Raw genomic sequence first — 14,899 nt, 5'->3', positions numbered from 1 at the left:
GGAACTAAAGACAAGGAACAAATATCCTTTCACTACTCTTAACAGTTAGCTGATACCCAAAATACTGCTCACAGTGCAGAGGAGACCGAATTTAGAAGGACTGTTAAACATACCTGACTTTTTTTTTTTTTAAAGCCTTTGGAGTGAGAGTCAAAAGGCAAGGTTTTCTGATCCAAATCAAGATATGTTATACAAGATAACATATAATTTGGACTCATTTGTGTCTCTATAGTGAGCACAAAAGAAAGTTTATATGTTTAAGCTGCCAAAGGGGGACACATTCACCATAAAGTATGTAGGGCTTGAAAATAAAAATATATTATGAGAAGCTGTAAAGTTGTTTTCATTGCAGCTGTTAGTAGCAGTCTTTCCTTCGAGCTAAAAGAGTGGAGTTGCATGTAATTATGCACATAACACAACATTGCCAGCCTTGTTAGTGTTATTAGTAATTATTTCCTACAGATTTTCTATGGATTAGTTTACCCTAGTGAAAAACAGTTTCATTGTCTAGTTATTATTATTATCAATATTATTATTATTATTAGTAGTAGTAGTATTAACAGTTCAACTCAAACTGCACCAACACAGTTCTTTTCTGGTTCCTCATTGGATCATTCTAAGTTTACTCAGAGACAGTATAGACTTTATTTTAGCTAAATCTAATGCTAACAGTTGTATGTAAGATGCCTATAAAATGTTTTCTTTTCTCTCAAAACTAACTATTTATCAGTAGATATTTGCTAATAAAAAGCTAAAGTTTTTATACTTTTTAGAAAAAGTTCAGCTGATAGTTTTATTGTTTTGTAATAATACTTTAAAAAAAGTTACATATCAGCATATAAACTTTGCAAAAATAATCAAAGATTAAATGCATAAAAATGTACAAGCAATTTTTTTGCCACTAGGCTTTCATACATTTGTGATTAGCTTTGTCATAAATAACTGTTTTACAAAGAATATTAGAAAATCACACTCTGGTATCAAACTTTGCATTTAAATCATGTTGTAGCCTTAAATTAAATATCCATGTGAGATATACACACTTTCTGTTTTCAGTCGATTTCTAAGTAGATTGGAAATTTATTGAATGGTGCTGCTATCTTTTAAACTTTTGTAAGAAAAATTGAGGTGACAGGTTAAGGTTAAAAATAAGTGTAGCACAGGGACTGCTGGTCAGCTAAGTTATAATGCACTGTTTACAAATCCAAGTGGTAAAGCACATAAATTAACAACAACAAACCATTAAGTAAAAATGTCACATGTAAAAATGTCACGTGTCAAATCTGGGTGGCTATAGCTGAATCTGTTTCTTTAAAGAAAGCCCGCCATCTAGTGGTCAGACTATTTCATTCGCCAAGGATGAATCATAGGGAAAAAGAGGCCATTTTCGCCTCATCTGTTATGAACACTAACTGCATCACAGCAAGTTAATGTCCAGGCAATATATGTCATTGGATATTGCAGCCATGATGCAATGGTAATTATGCATGATGGCAAGCTCTGAGGTTTTCTTCAATTTTTTACGGCCTCCAGGAAATGCTGCATCCCTTTGCCTGCTTCCATCCAGCAAAGAGGCAGTGAGGTGGGGGAATTAAAGTGACACAGCTATATTATGTGAAAGTAAAGCAGAGCAGCTCACAAGGGTGAGATCTTTAAAGGGGGAGTAGCCTTTTTATAGATGAGACTCACAGAGGCTCAGAATCTCTTCAGACCTTCGTAATCCTGAACGAGACCGGAGGAAATTTTCAATGTGAACAACCCTGCCTTAATATTTTCCAATCCATTGGACACGGGTATAACTAAAGGCTTTGTATTCTTGCTTCTCTCCCTGTTTATTTGTGAGGCACAGATGGACAAGCAGCTGATGCAGGAGGCAGTTCCACGCACAGCACACTTAACCGAGGACCCAGAGGCATCTTGAAATAGAAATTCAAAAGAGGAGGAGGAGGAGGAGAGAAAGGAAGGGGGGTTTTAAGGGAGAGCATTGGTATGCCAGGTTCAGTACATAGCATGGCTGTGCAGAAGAAACAGTGTGTCATCCCTCCATCGCAGGGACCTCTTTCTACACGTACCATCGAAAGCCAAAGGAAGAGAAACAGATATGAAAAAACAGAAGGTTAGTAGGCTTTTTCTGCGCTTTCTATGATTACCTTATCAAAACTGCCTTTTCATTGAATCAGAGATTGTAGATTAGAACCACAGAATCATTGCACCATATCGATTATTAGTTGATCATATAGATTATGCATCTCTCTTAAGAAATCTTTGCACATGACTACCGTGAACTAAATAACAAGGCATCTGTTTGTACATATTACAAAATAAACTAACAACACCAGTACACGGTACAGCCCTAAAGAAACACCTTGTTTAAACTAATTACTCTTCAGTCTTGCGTGTGCCACTCTATCTTAACCTTTTACAGTGTTTGATTCAGCTGCACTCATGAGGACTGATCAGGTGCTAGCCTTTTATATGTAGGCAATTTATAAAGGCTCTTTCATGTGGAGCTGACCCTGGGGCCAAACAGTCCTGAACCACCACTGTTTGGGACAGCTTCTTAAAAGCTGATTTGATTTGAGTTTGTGTCCAAGGGCCACCTCAAACAATTTAGTTTTATAAACTTGTGTCTGTTTACAGACGGAGACAATTCCAAGTATCTGTGTGATGAGTATCAGTTTTATTACAAAATAGAGCCTTGATGAAGGAATATTCTACAGAATAAGATTTTTTTTTTCCTCTCTGACAGAAAATGGCTCTTATCACAAACCGATTTCAGCGACAGTGAAGAAAGCAACCTGTTCTGTCAACATCTGCAACACAGTTACTCCTCGGGCTGCTGCAGGTTTTTGAGAGCACACTCACCCTGCTGTCACATTTTTAGGATGTCAGGCCATGTTTTTTTAGTTCTGTAAGTAAAATTGCTATTATATCGTATCCTTGCATCCTGGCAGGTAATGGACAAAATGTTGACGAGAGGCTGAAAGCCGCACGAGAAAGAAGAGAAGAGCACCAGAAGCTACTTGGTATGTGGGCCCCTACATGATGGTAATATTCACATGTCCTTGCAAGTACACTTACCTCAATTTCTAATAATATTTACATAAACAAAAATCCATGTTGTACTGCTTTGTTCATTCTTAGCCTCTCGGGAACTGAGCAGGTTAGAGCGGGAGCAGCGGGCTAGGCTTTACTATGAACAACAACTGCAGGAGCGCAAGAAGAAACTCCTGGAGCAGAGGCTCAAAGAGGAGAGGAGGCGTGCTGCTGTGGAAGAGAAGCGGAAGCAGAGGCTCAAAGAGGAGAGAGTGAGTTTTGATGGTGGATATCGAGTATTTTATTTCCAGCAATGCTGATGAGTTCACTGTTCAGGCTAAATTCAGTAAAATTAACTCGAAGGTGTTTCTGAATTAAGGAACGATATGAATCTGCAGTGCGTAGGACACTCGAGAAGAGCCAAAAGGCCCAGCAGAGCCTCAGTCAAAATGCAAGAGGAAGGAAACTCACTAAAAATGGTAAGCTAGGCGAATGTGCTTTCATTTCTCTCTCGTTTCTTTTTTTCTAACATAATCTTACTAAACTCATAACAACCTGCTTGCAGTATCTGTTGTCTCTGTAGGATATCTTAACACAACAATTCTTGGCATACCCTATCTTCTGTTTTTGCTGCATTTAAAACTTTACACTGATTAATACACTAGTTCCACATCGCTTGCCACTGACCACATGGGAGAAGAACCTGGTCAGTCGTCTCCTTACCCCCACATGCTCTTATCTGGCCAGAAGCAAGAGTGCTGGTTGTCAGTCAGGAGAACAAGGTACTCTCCCCCATAACAGAAGAATGTACTTATTTTAATTTAACATTAAGGAACTTCTGTTGCTACAACAACTAATATCTCAGGGCCCTCTGGTCTCTAACGCTGCTGCTTTTCTCTCTGCTGATACACTGCTTCATATTTCCACCCTTTTCACTGTTCCCACCATTTGTGCATTGCTCTCCAATTTGCCATAATTATGGCGCAAAACACTGGCTCAGTTGTCCATGTTTGTCGCCGTGCAGTTTCATTCCACTCCATGAATACCACCACCACCACCACTCACAAACCCCGGCATCACTCTGGTTCAGTCCACAACAGGCCATCTGCTTCCTCTGGTTCTCGCAACAGCCAGCACAGAAGCATCAGTGTGGCACAGGTATAGCTAGCTGTTTCTTTTCATTAGAAATCTTTACGATCAGCCAGCTGTCTCTTTTTTCAGTCACAGTTTTGAATTGGAAATAACATTTTCTTTTGATCTAGATAAAAGCAGCAAAGCAGCAAAACATTGTTAAGAGGACCTCAAGTACTCGCTCTAACATTCAATCAAATACCATCAGCGTCTGTGTAAAATCAGCTCTGATGCCGAGCAGAACATCCTCTCCATCATCAGAACGGTAGGTAAAGTGCCACAACTGTGCATCAGAGACAGAGCGACAGTAATGTGAACAAAATGCTCCCTTTTAATTTTTCTTAAAGGACCTCACAAAGATCAGTCATCAAACAGCCAACCCTGCTCCAGCCTGAGCTCCCATCACTCCCTGAGGAAGATGCTGCTGCTTGCAACTCTGCCCTCTCTCCTGCTAACTCCAGGCCTGTCAGGACATCAGTTGAATCTCAGCAAGAGAAACTGAGGGGTAAAAATCCACAGGAGACTCCAAGTTCAAACTTGCCTGACAAAGACAAAGTGACATCAAAGAGAACAGCAGGAGATGGAGGTAAGCTAGAAAAATGTATCTAGCACAAAGTGTGTCAATGTGTTTCTGGGATATTTAGAGTGAAGTGTAAATTATTTCTCTTTAGGTCTCTCCAAAATGCCTCCTTGTCCAGCTCCACAGACTCCTGAAGTCATGTCCCGCCCCTCAGCTGGAACTACTGACCCAGAGGAAGCCTCACGTCTCCTGGCTGAAAAGAGGCGAGAGGCCCGACTACAGCGGGAGAAAGAGGAGCAGGAGCGCTTACAGAGGGAGGAGGCTGAAAGGTAAAAAAGCACATCCAAGTATATGGTAACAATATTCATTAGCAAGCTTTTAAGAACATTAGAAATAACATCCAGGCGGAGCCGTGAAGAACTTGAGCGCAGGAGGGCAGAGGAGCGGGCACGACAGCAGGCTGAGGCTCAGCGTCTCATAGAGGAGAAGAGGAGAAGGGAGCAAGAAGAGCAGAGACGAGCTGAGGAAGAGAGAGCTCAGGCTATGAGGGAAGCTGCCCTCTTGCAGAAACAGGTGGGAAACAGAAACGTTTTTTGTTATCATGCATTATATTCGTAGATAAATTTGGTTTTCTATTCACATTCTTACTTAATGTTTTTTACCTATCTGTGCAGAGAGAGGAGGAACTAGCCAAAGAGCAAGCACAAGCAGAGCAGTTGAAACAAGAGCGGGAAATGCTCGCACAGAAAGAGGAGGCAGAGCGCCAAGCAAGGAAAAAGGTGACAACTAGGATTTTAAAGTACGACCGTCATTTCTGTATACAGCTCGGGCCACATATTAACTGAATTAATCAAAAAAAATTAATACACCCCACTTAGAAAAAGAAGTTACAATGATAAAAATGGACACTGTGCAACTGAAAATATTTAAAAGACTTAGTTGAAACTGAGATTTTATTGTTTCCATTCATTGTTTGAACTTGATTCCTGCAACATGTTGAAAATGACGCTGTTGTATAATGCTAACTCCCCCCACCCCAAAAAATACCAAAATCTGACAACTTATAAAGTTAAGAAGAAAAATCAATGAGTATAAAAAGAGCAAGAACTTTGAGAAATAAAGCTGCACTGGGGTTCATCACTCTGTGTAAGACTGCATGGACAGAATATTTCAGCCATTTAAGAAGAACCTTTTTAATTCTAAATAATTTGGAGATTTCATCCACTGTGATCACTAATATCTTTCAGAGTTTTACAGAGCCCAGAGACATTTCTGTACACAAGGGACGAGGCTGAAAATCGGTACCCTTGTTCTTTGGAACATCAGGAGACTCTGCAATAAAAGTTGCCTCATTTTAGCTTTTAGCCATTGCCACGGTTGTCAAAAAAATATATTACAGACAGTATTTTTAAAAGTGGATGTTTTACTATTTTACCTTTAACTTGTAAGCATTTTTTAATTTATTATGGAAACAGGGTGTGCCGAAAATTCTGTTTTATGAAAGACACTGAATGTATTCTCTGAGTGAAAGTATTTTAGTGAATGTTGTTTTCTTTTGCAGCGACTTGAGGAGATCATGCGGAGAACCAGAAGGACTGATTCTCCAGATACGGTGAGATTAAGTGTTTCGTTTTTTAAAAAGTATACTGCCTCAGGTCTCTCATGACGCACATTCTGCATCAGCTATTAAACAATCAGTTTAACTTTTAAAAGCCACACAACTTGTCCTTGACTAAAATGATTAATGTCTTTTATCACAGAAATCTGTTCCAGTGAGGATTATGTCAAATGATGCCCAACCAAAGGAAAACACGCAGCCTGTGCACAATGGAACGATAGAAGATACAGCCAAGGTGCCAGTGGGAAATAAAACCACACAGCTGGGCCTGAACAGTCAGGAGGATATGCTACCTGTTGTGGCCTTCAAAGAACGCAGGTCTCTTAGAACTCTCACTGGCCTGGAGGAAATCCAGACCCACCAACGTGCAGGTGAGAAACAACCAGCATAGTATTTAAAAACACTTGTCCTCAGGGTGGGAAAGCGAAACCAACCATCAGCCTAATAATCAGCGAGTGTGTTTGTAGAATCACCCACCTTAAGTTACCAGTTACTCATTTACATGTTAGAATTTGCCATATTAATTCCCAATTGGCTGTACTACCCACACAGGCAGGCTCACTCACTCGTGATTGATGATCCACAGTGATTTGTGCAGGCAGGCCCGCAGCAACCAACTCATAAAAACTCAGTTATAAATGGGGGAAAGTTATGCAAGCTTTGAAAAAAAACTTATTCAGGTTGATGGTGAACAGCTCTATGCTCATAATGCTGCTTTCAAAATGTTATATTTGCTGTTTTTGATTTAATATCTATCATTCGTCGTCTTCCTTTGCTTTTTTTAGAGGTCATCTGAATGCCTGCAGGATGACTTTCAAAGCCTTTGTTGGAGACCGGTGAAACACAAGAATTACTGCTGCACAGCTATTTTGCTCCCCTTCGGCACTTTGAAAGAGCATGTAAAATTATAGCCTTGCTTCCCAATGAGGATGTCAGCATTTGGTCACTTTTCTGTGTGTAACCAGTGGCACAAGCATAAAGCGAATCGCATATGAGCTTTTTCAGTACAGCAGTTTTCTGATCTAATAACTATCCAAAAAGCAGTAGATGTAGACTGTGCTGGCAAACGTAGTGTATCAGTTAAGGAGAGTGTTGCCTCTGTTGAAATATTAGGAATAGGAACTCTAAACAGTCACAATATGCCGTATGCTTTTTGCTTATTCCTAATATTTCTTGCCACCCTTGCACTTTTTCTTCCTCGGTTTTGTCACTGTGGAGTTAGAATAGCAAAAGTGGCAGTTTGCTCTGAGAATACAAGAGTTTAATGTCTTAGCAAAAGATGACTTCCTGCATTCCCACTGTACCTTAACCTTGGATTTTGTAAAGTATAGCAATCATGTAATTCAAAGCTGCTAAGGAATATAGTTTCCAAAGACTGTGTTTCATTTTTCTTGTGTGTGTGTGTGTGTGTGTATTTGTGCCAATTTAGAGGATACAATGCACAGTGTATTTTTTTTTTTTTTTTTTGCACTGACTGCTTTGTTTGATACTGCATAATCACTTTACAAGCAATGTCTGATGCATAGAGTTTATTAATATAAAAGCATAAAACAAAACCAGATGTATCTGAGCCGCAATATTTGATCTTATAGTTCAAGTACTGCTTATGACTATCACGTTAGCCTATTATATGCCATATTTGATTAAAGTTAATACTATGCCACATCTTCGCCTTGTTTTTCCAGTTGAAAACATAAATAAACTGTAAAAATAAAAACTACCAAGCATTTTAAAACCCCAGGCTAAAAAAAACAAACAAACAAAAACAAAACAAAACACATTATATAAAAATGTAGCTTTTACATGCAACGTGGTTATGTTCATGCAAAGTCTGTGCGCGTCTCTTTGCAACTTCACTGAGAAAGTCCAGAGTTGACAGGAGATGGAGAAAGGGGCTGAATCATTTGAAGCAGCTGTCTAGTTTCCTCTGTCTGTGCATGCACCTTCAATAGCTGAACCTTTAGCTCACTGTTAGTCAACAGAGATGAAAAGTCTCCATCTGCAGAGGAAGACAGGAAGAAACTCTGAACTCTTACAATGACAGACTGTTTAAATTTTATGCAGTAATATCAGTATTTTCAGTTCTTAAATAAATGTGCAATTAATGCAAACCTTTCTTGAGGTTAAATATGGTAACTACGCCAAGCTGCTGGAATTTAACATCTTTCTTTTTGAGGAATCCCAAAAGGTACTTGGATATGGAAGTGTAATGTGGCTTCAACAAACAGATCATCTCTTCTGTAATGAAAACAGAAACATTTAATATATCCAGCGTAAAAACACAAAAGGAAGGCATTCTTTTCTCTTGCCACATTACATTACCAGTCATTTCTAATTCGCTTATGATAGCTGCAGAGTTGTACGCCAGCTGGGAATTTCTGATTTGCTCTGACAGCTTCACTAAGCCTGAAACTTGTTCTGATGTTATGGTTGCTGACAATTTTGTCCGGAGTACATCTGAAACAGTGAGTAATGGTAATAGATTATTAAAAAGTTTTCCACTGCAAACATTCAAAATAAATAAGTCATTATTTCAAGTCAAGATCCCTCACCACAGGCCATCAGGTGATGCAAGCATGATGTCACATGAAGCAATGTCTCATCTGACAGGGTGTTAGACACAAGCGCACAGAGGAGTCCTGGTAAGCACAGACTTTCCATCACAGCCTAGATTACAATGGTTGGATTTAGGATAACTTTATCAGTCTTGGACAAATCAATAAAGCAGAGGTAGGAAAAAAAGAAAAAAAGAACTGTAGTCTGCAAGTACCTGCTCACCAACGTGGGAAGTGCACAGATCGGTGATTATCTTGCAGCTGTATATGACTATAACAGAGTTTGATCTGGGATGATGAAGCACCTGACCAATTTCCTCCAATAGTCCTTCACTTACCAGGATGTCCTGGAATCAAATTACAAAACTACTGTCAATATTAGAATTTAAATAAAAACTGTGCAATTACTTTAGGTGACACTGAATGCCACTAAAGTAAAATTTCAATAAATATTGGCACAATGCAAAAATAAAACCATACTCAACCACTAAGCAGTTTTATAATAAAACCAGGACTGCTCCCAGCTTTATTGTTAATTATTTATTTAGGCTAACATACGGTGTTTGACGGGTGTGCCGACAGTGTAGACAGTAGCGTTAGTGCCGATTCAATCCACACTGAAGTAGAGGTTTTTAACAGCGCCTTCAGAGGCAACACGCAGTCAAGCTCCATCAGCTGGTCCTGAATGAGAACTACACATAAAAGTAATAAACACCATCTGCCAGAAGTATGATACCTTTTTTTAAATTTACTTTTTATAATTACCATTCTTTGAAAGAGTCTGCAGGCACCGGCACGCTTGGGCTGAATTCTGAAAAGGAAGTTGGTTTTTTTCCCCTCTTTAAAAATATATTTTCTTTAAACTAAGTTAAAATAACTCATGTTCAGAGTTACCTTTTTCACAGGTGACGACATAAGAGTCAAAAGAGACCTTGATAAATAGTGACCCCCAATTCTGAGCAATCTTGGGTGATGCTCGTGGATAGCAGCAATGTTGCAAAGAGCAGTGCAGCTATAAAACTGAACCTCTGAATCTGAGGACTGTAGGAGAAGAAGCAAAACAGGAATCGCTCCTGCTTGGCATAACAGCCTTGTTGACCAATCTGAAGAGTAAAAACATAAAATAAAAGGAAATGTAACACTGGAAGAAATTGAGAAGTTTCTGGAAAATACAGTTGTGCTTAAAGATTTACATACACTTGTCATCGGCATGGATGTCACGGGAATTTTGGCCTTTTAATTCTTTAAACTGTTCTTTTCCAGGGTGGAAAGACTGTACAGCATACATCTTTAATGATTAAAAAAAAACAAAAAAAAAAAACACCACACACAAATTGGGTGCAGTTCTCTAATCAACACCAAGAAAAAAGTGTATAGATAAAGGCTCAAATATATAATTACCCAATAATATTTACCCAATAATGGGTAAATATCCTCCCTTACTAAGTTACACATCGACCCAATGGTTTTAGTAGCCATCAACAAGCTTCTAGGCCTAAGACCACGGCAAATTAACTCCTTGTTAGTGATCATGATTGACTACAACTCAGTTTCTTTTTGCCTGCATAAGGAGCATTTGTTTGAGAGCATATGTTGGACTGACCAATACTCAGAACAATGGAAACTCCAGGGAACTCAGTGAAGAACAAACAATGAGAACTGTTACACAAGTTAGGAAGGTCTCTTGGAGTCACTTCTAAACAACTGCAGGTTTAAAGAGCATTACTTCAAACAACTGTACATGAGTACAAGTTATTAGGATTTGCCACCACTTTGCCCATCTCTGGGAAAGAAAAAAAAAAAAAAGACCTAAACTATCACCCCCGCTTTACGCTACATTCAGTCATCCACCCATTCACACACACATTCACACACTGGTGATGGCAAGCTACATTGTAGCCACAGCTGCCCTGGGGCGCACTGACAGAGGCGAGGCTGCCGGACACTGGCGCCACTGGGCCCTCTGACCACCACCAGCAGGCAACCTTCCAATTACAAGACGAGCTGCCAACTCTTGAGCCACGATCGCTCCATTGGAGGTGCTTTGCTTCCAGTGGTACTGGTACATTGCACAAAGTGGGTGAAATAATAAAGAAGGGAGGACTACCTTCAAATTCACCTAAAATTAACAACTAGATGATTGAAACTTGGAGTCAGTTGGGTCTTCCAAAGGGACAATGATCTCAAAGACACACATCAAAACTGGTTTTTGGAAAGGATGAAGCAGGCTAAGATTAAGGTTCTGGAGTGGGTTTCCCAAACCTCAACCTATTTAAAAACAAAAACAAACAAACAAACAAACAAACAAACAAACAAACAAACAAACAAACAAACAAACAAACCCCACAAGAAATCAAACAAATAAAAACACAACTACCTCTCTTGGCAGAATTGGTAAAATATCCATCCAGAATTATTGCAGAAGCTTGTTGATGGTTACTAAAAATATCTGGTTGAGGTGCAACTTACTAAAGGGCATCTAACAAAACATTAGCACCCCCACTAATGTAAGGATGTGTGTATATCTGAGTCTGCATCTATACTTTTGACCCTGGGTCGATTAGACAAAACCCCAAATAAATTCAAAACTGTGCACAGACTTCTTGTTTTGTTTTTTTTAACTCAAACATGTATACTGGACAATCATTCCACCCTAGAAAAAGAACAGTTCAAAGTAATCCCTAAATTACCATGGCATTGATGCCAATGATGAGTGTATCTAAACTTCTAAACACAACTGTAAGTGCACAATTACATTCAAATGAAATGGTCCCACCTGACTGCGTGAGGTGTAATAGAGCCCAAGTTGCATTCCGTTGGACCTTTGGATCAAAAGATTTTGCTAAAGCCAAGAGTGGTATGATTCCATCAACCATCAAAGAATCTCGATTTGACTCTGGAAAGAAAGATGAAATAGCAACCATGCATGCAGGGACAATTTTGGAGTGCTAGTGGCCCAAAACAAATTAGCAGAATTTCAGCAAGACAGAGGAGAGGTCATTTCAAGAAGCATATGGAACAAAATAACTACTTTTCTCATAAGGCTTCAGTTCTCTTGCCATCCTCAAAGTCCTGCCATTTATTTTGCAATACATAATAAGTTTTTAAAATTAAGTGTTTGTACTTTCTAAACCGTGTCGAAAAATACTTTAAAAATTAAGGTCTGTACAAACCTGAGGAGGCCAACATGGCAACACAGGCACAGGAGTGACACTGAGCAGTGGGATCACCTGACCGGAACAACTCAATTATGGGCACCAGCATCCCCATTTCTATCACCAATTCTTTACACACTGAAATCAAATTTTATGAATGGCAAATGATAAATAAGCCATTTGATCCAAAAGAACAGGAGTTTTTAGAATCATACTATCAAAATCACTAAAATTCTGGATTAATTAAAACAATTATAATAATGTAAATATCTTACTATTATTATCTCTTACCATTATTCTTTAGTAACAGATTTACAAGGGCGAGAGAGACAGTCTTTTGAACATCGAGATCAGATGATAAAAGTAGAGCCACGATGGGCTCCATGAAGGCATCTGGTAATGGACAGTTCACTGTAACACACAAACAAGGGAAAATAACACATTTTGAAACTTAAGTCATATTTTTTTGCTGTCAGAATGAACAATGTTCGAGTTGAGACCAATTTATAGTAGTTGTATGCAGAGATGGGCAGTAACGCGTTACTGTAATCCGATTACTTTTTTCGAGTAACGAGTAAAGTAAGTGATTACTATTGCAAAAACGGTAATTAGATTACCGTTACTTTCCCGTAGGAACGCTGCGTTACTGCGTTACTAAAACCGTGATTTTTTTTGCGAGAATGTCTCATGACAGTGGTAAGCGAGTGCCACATTTGTGACAACAGATGTGTGCAGATCAACAATGGATCGTATAACGAGTGCGGGAGAGAGTGTGCGTGCAGCGTTTAAAGCGTGGAAGTACTGACCTTACTTTGAGTTTGATTCCATAAAAAGTGACAAAAACATTAGTGTCCGTTGTGCGTGGGAAGAAAACCTCTTTTTACAGCGAAAAAACCCCCCTAAACTTCCAAGCAAGCGCCGAGTGCGCAACAACGTAATGGGAAATTCACAGAGAAACTCGCGGATTCTTCCACTGACCGCTGCGGCACACCTGCACCAGGGTAAACCTCCGCCTACCCTACCTACTCCTGCTTTACAGGTGAAAATAGAGCAAAAGGACCGCTAGTCTTTGACTTTATTTATTTTCTGCTGTGTTTTACTTGCATCTATTTGAAAGAGTGAGTGTAAACACACACAAAAAAAATATTTTATGTGCTGGAATGTGCAGAAAATAGGTTTAAATATTAAACAAATTTCTTCCAGTCAGAGAATGTTGCATATAATTAAATGTTTGCTTGATGCATAAAGTTAAAAGATTAAAACTAATAAAACAAGTTTTAAAAAGAGACTTTTCCATTTGATTACATTTGTATGATGGATTATGCAGAAAAAGTAGAATTGGGCTGAAAGATCTATCGCTTTATCACCTATTCAGGTTGTAAATCGTGTTTTTAAAAAGTAACTAAGTAACTAAGTAATTAATTACCTTTGAAAATAAGTAAACAGTAAAGTAACGGGATTACTTTTTGGTCAAGTAATCAGTAATTAGTTACTGATTACTTTTTTCAAGTAACTTGACCAACACTGGTTGTATGTCAGTCAGTCTTACTGGGAGAAGCTAAATGTTACAAATTTGAATTACATACTTGTAGCTGATTATGAATTCAAAAGATATATCCCTCATGAGTTGTGCTATAATCTCAAGCATCTAAACACAGCAATCTGTCAACTGCCACCTATACACAAAACACCTGGTCACTCATTTACATACTACAGAACACTGTCTATGCTGTACTGAAAGAAGAAGCCTCAGCCTAATATGCACTATAGGGCTCTTGGTTGGCAGATTATAATAAAGCATACTGTGAATTTCACAGTAAAATCCTCTTATTCTTCCTTCTTTGTAACACATGGGTCCATAAGTGGGCGTTTTATCTGCCAGCCTTGGGGAAAAAATACCGTTGGAAATTTGCATGCTGGTCACACCCATTAGAGAAAATATCGCTGCAGTAACTGATAGAGGCCTATGAAGAAACCTGAAGTGCAAACAACAGCTGATCATCTGCAAGTTACTGCTATCAGGAATACTGTCAGATGAAACAAAAACGTGAAATCTTTACACTCACGATGATGACTGAGGTGTAGATAATACATGGCTGAAGTCATTTGTAGATCAGTGTTTTCTGAGGTTGCAAGTTTGTTCAGTGTTTGCAGACTTTCCTGGCTGAGAAGAGTTTCGTTGTCTGGGAGGGGGAAAAGAGATTAATTGAATTGATCATATAAATTTGTGTACAACTTTGAAGAGTAATAGCACATGCAGTATGAAAGTTTAAAGAAGTTGCTGTCTAAACGTTTACTTTGATGCTTTTCAATTTTCCAAATAACACAGAGGCCGTCTGCCTCGGTTTTTGTTCTTCTACTGCGATTTCCATAAAAAAAATATGCATGGCTGCAATTTTCCTACCACAGTTGAGGCGTAAGGAAGGCAAATCAAAAGCCGTCCTTCTCTCGGATGAAATCCTAAAGCAATTGCACCGTCCAATCTCTCTGAAAGCTTCCTTTATCTTGAGCTCCAGCTCTCTCCAAGCGCTCCTCAAGTGATCCGCAAATTCCTTCAACAACTGCGAGCAGGTGTTACAAAACCCTGAAGCCATGACTGCATCTTGCACAAGGTCCCGACACCTGTCTATTTTACACAACCTGCACGTAGACACGCCTACTGCTTTGTCAGGTGACTGCAAGGTAAATTTAGACTATCGAAAGTATCTTGCTCTTCTAGATTAAAAGTTTTTGCATCTCGACACAACTTTAAAAGTAAAACTTATTGTGACACTTAATAAATATTAATATTTAAATATTTTAGGCGTTTCATGGCTGTGCAAGTTTGTGGAATTCTGCAGCCTTCATATTAGGTTGGTCGTATTTTCGTTTGCGTTTCTTTTGT

The 14,899-nt window shown here is 38.9% G+C and overlaps 2 protein-coding genes across 6 annotated transcripts; one reads left to right on the top strand and one right to left on the bottom strand.

Moving 5' to 3' along the window:
* Positions 1-1,494: 1,494 nt before the first annotated feature.
* On the top strand, positions 1,495-7,970 carry map7a (microtubule-associated protein 7a). 5 transcript variants are annotated; one of them, XM_084914358.1, is made up of 16 exons: positions 1,495-1,582; positions 1,850-2,116; positions 2,750-2,845; positions 2,955-3,026; positions 3,145-3,308; positions 3,416-3,515; positions 3,702-3,818; positions 4,037-4,194; positions 4,299-4,432; positions 4,515-4,753; positions 4,839-5,016; positions 5,092-5,260; positions 5,362-5,466; positions 6,249-6,299; positions 6,448-6,676; positions 7,091-7,970. In XM_084914358.1, exons 2-16 carry the CDS (start codon positions 1,990-1,992, stop codon positions 7,099-7,101), a joined length of 1,950 nt encoding a protein of 649 aa, XP_084770484.1. In that variant the 5' UTR covers positions 1,495-1,582; positions 1,850-1,989; the 3' UTR covers positions 7,102-7,970. The 5 variants fall into 5 exon arrangements, with proteins under 5 accessions (XP_084770484.1, XP_084770485.1, XP_084770486.1 ...); XM_084914359.1 differs by lacking the exon at positions 1,495-1,582 and having other exon boundaries at positions 1,650-2,116; positions 4,061-4,194; XM_084914360.1 differs by lacking the exon at positions 1,495-1,582 and having other exon boundaries at positions 1,650-2,116; positions 4,866-5,016.
* On the bottom strand, positions 7,702-14,651 carry LOC146365779 (uncharacterized). The gene is made up of 13 exons (XM_084914363.1): positions 14,420-14,651; positions 14,082-14,198; positions 12,307-12,426; positions 12,034-12,153; positions 11,637-11,756; positions 9,755-9,963; positions 9,626-9,671; positions 9,419-9,552; positions 9,076-9,207; positions 8,858-8,972; positions 8,628-8,762; positions 8,418-8,543; positions 7,702-8,304 (listed from the first exon to the last, which is right to left on the bottom strand). Exons 1-13 carry the CDS (start codon positions 14,607-14,609, stop codon positions 8,159-8,161), a joined length of 1,710 nt encoding a protein of 569 aa, XP_084770489.1. The 5' UTR covers positions 14,610-14,651; the 3' UTR covers positions 7,702-8,158.
* Positions 14,652-14,899: the final 248 nt, after the last annotated feature.

The sequence above is a fragment of the Perissodus microlepis genome, chromosome 19 (assembly GCF_051167445.1).
Source record: "Perissodus microlepis isolate ML-2025 ecotype Zambia chromosome 19, ASM5116744v1, whole genome shotgun sequence".
NCBI lineage: Eukaryota > Metazoa > Chordata > Actinopteri > Cichliformes > Cichlidae > Perissodus > Perissodus microlepis.
The sequence above is the reverse complement of the archived record's forward strand: the minus strand, read 5'-3'. Positions and strand labels throughout refer to the sequence as shown.